The 7,315-nt window shown below is 44.4% G+C and overlaps 1 protein-coding gene across 2 annotated transcripts in view; it reads right to left on the bottom strand.

The window, feature by feature from the left end:
• Positions 1 to 5,161, bottom strand: part of brd1b (bromodomain containing 1b) — a 7,325-nt gene extending 2,164 nt beyond the window's left edge. Inside the window, exons 1-4 of one of the 2 annotated variants that reach the window (XM_010785896.1) lie at positions 4,888 to 5,161; positions 1,382 to 2,768; positions 1,009 to 1,165; positions 799 to 927 (exon numbers count right to left, since the gene is read on the bottom strand). In XM_010785896.1, coding sequence (XP_010784198.1) covers positions 799 to 927; positions 1,009 to 1,165; positions 1,382 to 2,754 — 1,659 coding nt within the window. In that variant the 5' untranslated portion in view covers positions 2,755 to 2,768; positions 4,888 to 5,161. Of the gene's footprint in view, positions 1 to 798; positions 1,166 to 1,381; positions 2,769 to 4,887 lie in introns of both variants that reach the window. The other variant, XM_010785895.1, reaches the window with a different exon arrangement.
• Between the last annotated feature and the right edge of the window lie 2,154 nt (positions 5,162 to 7,315).

The raw sequence follows: 7,315 nt of genomic DNA, 5'->3' as shown, positions 1-7,315 counted from the left end.
CAAACAATTACATTAAGCCATTGGAAATCAACGATCGGGCTCGATATATGGTTACATTAAAATCAGTTTTAATTGTTTGCCTGACTGGCCATCGTAATCGGGCTCTTTGAAGATCCAAAAATCCACGGTTTTCTTACATTTCTGATCGGATTGGCAAAAACTTCAGAATTTTAATTGACCGCCGTTCAAACACAGCGTTGTTTTCCCCCAAAAGTGGGTGGGCCCGTATTTTTTGCCCGGAAGTGACGTAGGTGTTACTCTCATCTATACTAAATAAATGTATTATTTTTATTTGTTTAAACAAACATTTTTCGTGGTACAGAAAGTCACATGACAACGACCACATTTAGGTGTTTGAGGAACATAACATAGGTTAGTGTGATCAAATGTGTCTCAATCATCTTTAAAACTAAAATCCAACTAATGAACAAAATCTGGTAGGTTTTAGTCAAATTGGTAGCAAATATGAAGCCTTATTATATATATAAATAAATAAATACTACTTTTATGATTCAAACTTAGAAAAAGACACAAGACTTTCTTTGTGTAAATAATAATGTTTTTGCGGTACAAACAGCAAATATAAGTTTAAGTCAAAGAAAACAAATATTTCACAAACAGTGGAGTGATCAAATGTGTAAGCCCAAGGGGATTATACTTTAAACTTTTTAAATACGACGTTAGTTCAGAAATCAAATGTATCATTCAAACCTGGACGGCTTTTGGTGAAAATGTTCGTAACTACATAGCATAAGAAATGTAAAGCATTGTTATCTTATTCAGCTGAAGTGGCTGTACCTCCTCTCTCTTCAGCTTCTCTCTCTTCCTGATGAGCTCCAGCAGCAGGCGCGCTCGCTCCAGGTCGTGGCGGAGGCGGTGCCACTCCTTCAGCTGCTCCTTCAGCGCCTGATTCGTCTCCATGCGATTCTGCAGCGGACAAACCAACTTAATTGGAGCGGGCAGAGCGACATTAACAGGACAATGCTCCGCTATGTCGGCAGCACTGACCAACTTCCTGACTTTGGGAGGCTGAGGGTTGGCCTGCAGCCGGCGGATCAGCGGCACATTGTTCCTCGACTGCCTCTTCTGCACCCAGTAGCTCATTACTCGCTCCACGAAGACACGCTTCCTCTGGACCGCCACCTGGTTCAGGATGGTGTCGAAACTGATGGGGAAACAATGAAATGTTCTTCCATTAACACTTTTAATTAAAGAGCAACATTCTCTATATTCTAAGCTTTATATAATTGTTGGTTATATCTGCATTAACTCTGTTATGATGGTCAGACTGCTGTTTATTGACCCGTTAAACTCCTATTAAATGATTTCTGATCATTCCAGGTTTATACAGCATTATGTTGAACAGAAGTTCAGGGCCTACCTTGAAGCAGTGATACTGGGCCCAGTGTTGGTGGTGGTCTCAGGCTCTGCTTCTGGCTCCGCTCTTTTACTCTTCTTCTTCTTCTGCCAGCCTTTGCCCCGGTACTTCCCCCTCTTGTCGGCCCTCTTGTGGCAGGCTCCATTTTTGGGATGCGGCTTGTCGTAGATGGTGAGCGGCCGGCGGTCGCAGCCCTCGGGCGTGTGGCTGCAGCAGTAGGCGGTCTTTTTCACAGAGAAGGTGGCGGAGCCGGACGACGTCACTTCTTTGACGGGCTCCATCTTCATGTAGAGGCCGGCCCTCTGGGCGCAGCTGACATGGAAGGCGGTGTAACAGTTGATTTTGTCGCATTGAATGCACGCTCCTGCACTCTTCTCTTTACACAGGTAGCAGGTGAGCTTCCAGCGCGCCGGTGGAATGTTACGAACACCGTCGATGGGCTCGATGAAAACAGTGTCAGAGAAGCCGACCTCGGGCACCCACAGGGCGCATGCTACGTGACCCCAGCGGTCATCGTCGGTCTTCTTCATGGCTCCGCCTCTGTTGGGGCAGAAGACACACTCAGAAGGCCGCAACGGACGCTGCAGGCAGTGGCGGCACAGCCACTGGCCCTCGGGGATGTACGGCACGCCGTAGCACTCCTGATGCACGGCGATGTTGCAGGAGTCACAGAAGAGGATGACGTTACTGTCAGCTCCGTCTCCATCCATGCAGATGCAGCAAACAGCGTCTTCGTCCACCAGCGACTGCAGGTCGCTCTGACCCTGCGTAGCTGCGTACGACTCCTTCTCGAAGCGGTCCATGAGGAACTCAAACAGGTTGTGAGACACCTGACTGATGCCATCGTTCTTCCTCTTCTCATTGAAGAGCTCCAACCAGGTGTAGTCCTCCTCGTCCATATCGTACTCCACCTCCTCGTCCAACTCCTCCGCCGTCCTTTCCGTGTATTTGTAATACGCCGACGGCCTCCTGGGCACCACCGGAAGGTTGTATTCCACCGTTCTAACCTTTGCCTCCAACAGGCCGGTGGTGCTGCTGTGTGTGCTGGTGACCCCGTGTGAGGCCATGAGTGCAGCGTTCTTCTTCTGCTGGTTGTTTTTGAGGCGCACAGAGCGCACCAGGACCTGCTGGGGCTTCTCGTTGTTCTCCTTGTTGCTGTTGCACTCCATGATCTCCTGCGCCGTGGGGTCGTCGTCGGAGATGACGTCCATCTTGTCGTAGATGCTGAGCCGGTGAACGCGGCCGTCCACCTCCAGCTCTACAATTCTCTGCGCCTCTGCATATGTCAGCGTCTCGCGGTTTGGCGACGGCTTGATGGGAGAGGAATCTCTTTTCAGCACCGCAGGCCGGTGATGGCGAATTTTCTTCTTCATCATGAAGCCTAAAGACCCTGAAATCCAGAAAAACACTGAATGAAAGACGTGTAGGATGCTGTGGCAGCAACTGACAGCGTTTCCCATCATTAACTCTGCAGTACACATTTCACATTTCAAGTGTTACTCAACTGGCTTTAGATAAGCCAGTCCTTTATAAACATTATCAATGTTTTACTAATGCAGATAACCTCAAGGAGCTCATTGCAAAAGAGCTTATCATTAATTGACCATTCGTTATATGTTCTACTACCACAAAAGAAAAGGAAGCGTGGGGATTGGATAAAGTGCAACAGACAAGCCCGGAAACTTCTGTCCACACAGCCAGGCCAGCTGGAGCGAACTCCAGTGAGCACGGACCGACCGGGAGGGGAAGGAGAGCCAAGGTGGGAACCATGCTAACCCCCCCCTGCTAGGACCTCAAGCTTAGCAACCACTTAGACTGCTCCTGGATGATGGCTGGTTAGAGGAAAATAATATGGAAGAAATAAGAACCTGCTGTGACAGCTATGCAATTGACGGGCAGAACCCAGGACTCCAGTGAGGAAGGAGACAGACTGTGTTTACATTAACAATACCTGGCACACAAACAGGGTTGATGGTTAATGTTTCCCTGATGTTCATTTATTCCACATTGTTTTGGTAGCTGCCGGTTACATTCCTGATGATGCAAATTCAAAAAATGTGCTACTGTTCTGTAGAGTGTATTTCTTGCAGCACAAATGGACAGCACTGCATTTTGTTGTGCAACCATGACTCTTAGAAGGGAAATAAAGGATCCTTGGATGATACAACATGTTTAATATTGATCACCTTACCCAGAGAACAAGTCAAACTGTGTTTAACAAAGACTACACAACCAATGAATGATAGTCAGTGAACTCTGGGAGAGGTTTTTTGTTAAAACAGCAAAACCTTTTCCTTGGATAGAGAATGCAACAAAGTGCAAACACTAAAGTACAAAGGACAACTACCCTAAAGTTGTACTTCAGGATTTAGGTTTTATACTAGTTAACTACATTTCGACATATATTGGATCAATTCAGTTTCCTATAAGGTTGCAGGTTTTTATTATACAATACATTAATAACTTAAGGATTATAATTCAGTTATGTAGTATGCTTAATAGGACATTCTTCATAACAAGTACTTTGAGTAAGTTGATGTTAATACTTTTGTGTTTAAACTCAAAATTTTGAAAGCAGGAATACTACTTAGTACTTTAAAAGCCGGTGACATTTCCGATGCATGTCTTAAAAATATCTGAGTACCTTTTCCACCAGTGTGTGTGTGTGTGTGTGTGTGTGTGTGTGTGTGTGTGTGTGTGTGTGTCTCTTGCAACATCCCCTGCAACATTTAGCTTGTTCTACGTTATCTATCCATCTAGTATGTTGACAGCAGATGAAACAGAATGTGTCTACACAGCTGCGTTTTCCCCTTTATTGTGCAACTTAAACATAAACAGTATTGGACCGTTAGTGTACTCTGAGGTTCGGCTTTAATTCATGAGATCATGATGTCAGTTGGCTGCTGCAGAGTGTATTTAAAGGGGGCGGAAACGGATTGCCACTGCGATAGCGTTCACTTGATGAATGAAAGAAATGTGCCCAGAGCAACACACAACTCGTATCCGACTGCAGCGAGGCTCCGGCGGGCTCAGCTGCTCCGCCTGAAGCCGCAGAGAGCTGCTTGTTTTCGGGGAATGCTCGGCTAACAGCAGCTCGTTCGGTTTCTCTAGGTTGAATGGTATGCTAGCCACTAGCTACAGTTAGCTCCTCTTTAACCAAACCACAACGTTTATGTTCCCTTATTTCTAGTCACAGCTTTAACATGAAACACTCCAAACATGTTTGTTGGAAGAAAACACGACCAGGCGGTGTCCTTTCCTCGGTGTCCTCCCTCTCCTTTGGTCGGTTAAACGCATTAGGACACTCCGTCCACAAACTAGCCTGCTAGCATTACAGCTAACTGAAGGGGGGGAGGAAATATGGCGACAAACACAACAAGAAACTGCCTCTTTTTGGGTAAAATAAAGGCCTTTCTTCAGAGCAGCAATGCCTGGTTTTAGATGTAAACCAGCCCACACTGTTTGGGGGTGATAATAAAGACATGAGGGTGGAGTGAGACTGAACTTACCTCGGTATTTTCACGAATTCAGCTTATAAAAACAGCAGCAATGGCGGCGCGGCCTGCGGAGCGAAGCGGCAGTTAAATCCACATTCAGTCCGTTTATCATCCAACGGCTAGCGCTGAACCGAGTGCAGATGGAGAGAGAGCCACGGGTATCCAGGGCGAAGGAGCCGGTTCTCAGGGTTGTATATTTCGCTGTGCACAGGGTTATTACTGATGTGTAATAACGTGAAGAAACGGTCAGAAGCGGCAGAGCTCAGCGGCTGCCCGAGCTTCTCTTCCCCCAACAACAATGCGGTTGTGCGAGACCTTACGTCATGACGTCATAGCGTAAACCACAATGTGGGTACGCCGGGGGGCTTTTCCAGTTTGTAGTAAGTACTGTACATAAGCTGTGGTGTAAAGTAACTAAGTACATTGACTCAAGTACACCATTTTTTTGTACACTTGTACTTTATTTGAGTATTTCTACTCCACTATAATTCAGAGGTAAATAGTGTACTTTTACTCCACTATATGTATCTAGTCATTTAGTTACAGATATACTGTATATTAATGATAAACAATATGATCAACTCTTGAATCAGACTTTAGTTCCACCTGGAGTAAATCCACAATCTACCCTGCAGTATACAAAGTCATTCAAACTAGCTGCACCTTTACCAGCTTTGAGAACACTTTCATGATCAATCATTATAAAACATATGATATCTATTATTCTGAAATGGACCAATCTGCACAATGACTACTTTTACGTTTGGTACTTTAAGTATATTTAGATCCCAAAACATTGTAACTTTTACTTGATACACATTTTGTATGCAGGACTTTTACTTGTAACAGAGTATTCCTACACTCTTCAATTACTGTACTATGTATGTAGTTTAGTACTAAGTGATGAACTGGATGTATAAAATGTGTCCTCATTCTTAAGCTTAAACTCTTGGATCAGGGCAGGGCTGTTTATTAAGAAAAGCCTGAAGAAATGCATGACAGAAAAATAACATAATGCAGGGTTTAATTACACTGAAAATACCCCCATGTCGGTTCGCCTCAAAGAAATGACTTTATTGTTAAAATACAAAATAATTATAGTTCCTCAACCATGGTGGATGAAAGATTTGTCCAAAGATACTGGAACATAAAATCTGACAAATGTGGTAAACACGTACTCCCAGGACTTTAAAAATACCAAGTACAGCAAACAGTCCAGAGCATGTTTAGCCTAGCTTAGCACAAAGACTGGATGCAGGGAATGGCTAGCAGTCTTTATGCTAAGCTAAACATACTTGGGCCTCTGTAATGGACGGAACTGAAACAAATGTCTATCTTCTTGTCAGACAGAAAAGAAGAGACTCTCTCATAATATCAAACTGTTCCAAACTGTTGTAACTTTCCCCACAGATCAGCAGCTGTCAGGCGGATGAGTTGTACTCGGCTGTTGGACCCGTCTCTTCCTGGTTCTGGTCGGGACGTTTGGCATCTTCTCTGGACAGCAGGTTGTTTTTTCGGAGGTGGCAGGCCTGCTGGTAGGGGGGGCAGATCGGGGGCTGCGTGGGGGGGGTGTACTCGTACTGTTTACCAGAGTCCAGCTGAAGAATCAACAGGTGAGAGATTGGGATTACGGTACAATACAATAATGCTTTAAAGGTCCCCTATCATACTGTTTTTCATCAATATATTACAGGTCTCAGATATATACACAACATGTCTCTGATTGGCTGAAACACCAAACAGATCATTGCAGCATTACCCATAATCCCCTCTGTTTCAGCCCTGTTTCAAAAGAGTTGATTCTCTGTCTGTTACTTTAGATGAAAATAAGGAGCCCCTCCCCACGCCCCTCTGAGAGAGATTTGGTTACAAAGAACTCAATAGCCGCGTTCACACCGGAGTACTTTTCCCACTTTAGTTCCGATATAGTTCCGAAATGTCGCGTTCACACTAAAAAGAGCCGGAACTAAAATTAGTTAATGAGAACCTTTTTACCCCCTTTTCCGTCCCTGCTAGAGAGCAGGGACTCTCATGCGGCTCTCTTGTGAGAAAATAGCTATATTTCTGATTGGCTGGGCGGATTACAAACCACGCCCCGTAAAACAAAACAAAGTGTTGTGAAGCCGCCATTTTATTATCCTCGCATTAGCATTATTAGCATTAGCATTAGCCCAGCGCAGAAACGCAGAGAGACTAACTTATGGCAACACAAAATAAAACATGGGAGCGGTGGAGATGAGGAGGTGTCGGCGTTCTCGCGATTTACTCGGAATTCTTCAGTAGAAACATAAGTAATTTTCAAAAATGCTAAAAATATATGTTAATTGTTCATATTACTGTTCAAAATTATATAATATTATAAAGACAGAAATCACTTTAAAAATGCTTTAAAATATGTTTACTGTTGATATCACTGTTTAATATTGTGTTAAGAATGTTT

The sequence above is a fragment of the Notothenia coriiceps genome, unplaced genomic scaffold (genome assembly GCF_000735185.1).
Source record: "Notothenia coriiceps isolate Sejong01 unplaced genomic scaffold, NC01 NC01_scaffold00028427, whole genome shotgun sequence".
Classification (NCBI taxonomy): domain Eukaryota; kingdom Metazoa; phylum Chordata; class Actinopteri; order Perciformes; family Nototheniidae; genus Notothenia; species Notothenia coriiceps.
The sequence above is the reverse complement of the archived record's forward strand: the minus strand, read 5'-3'. Positions and strand labels throughout refer to the sequence as shown.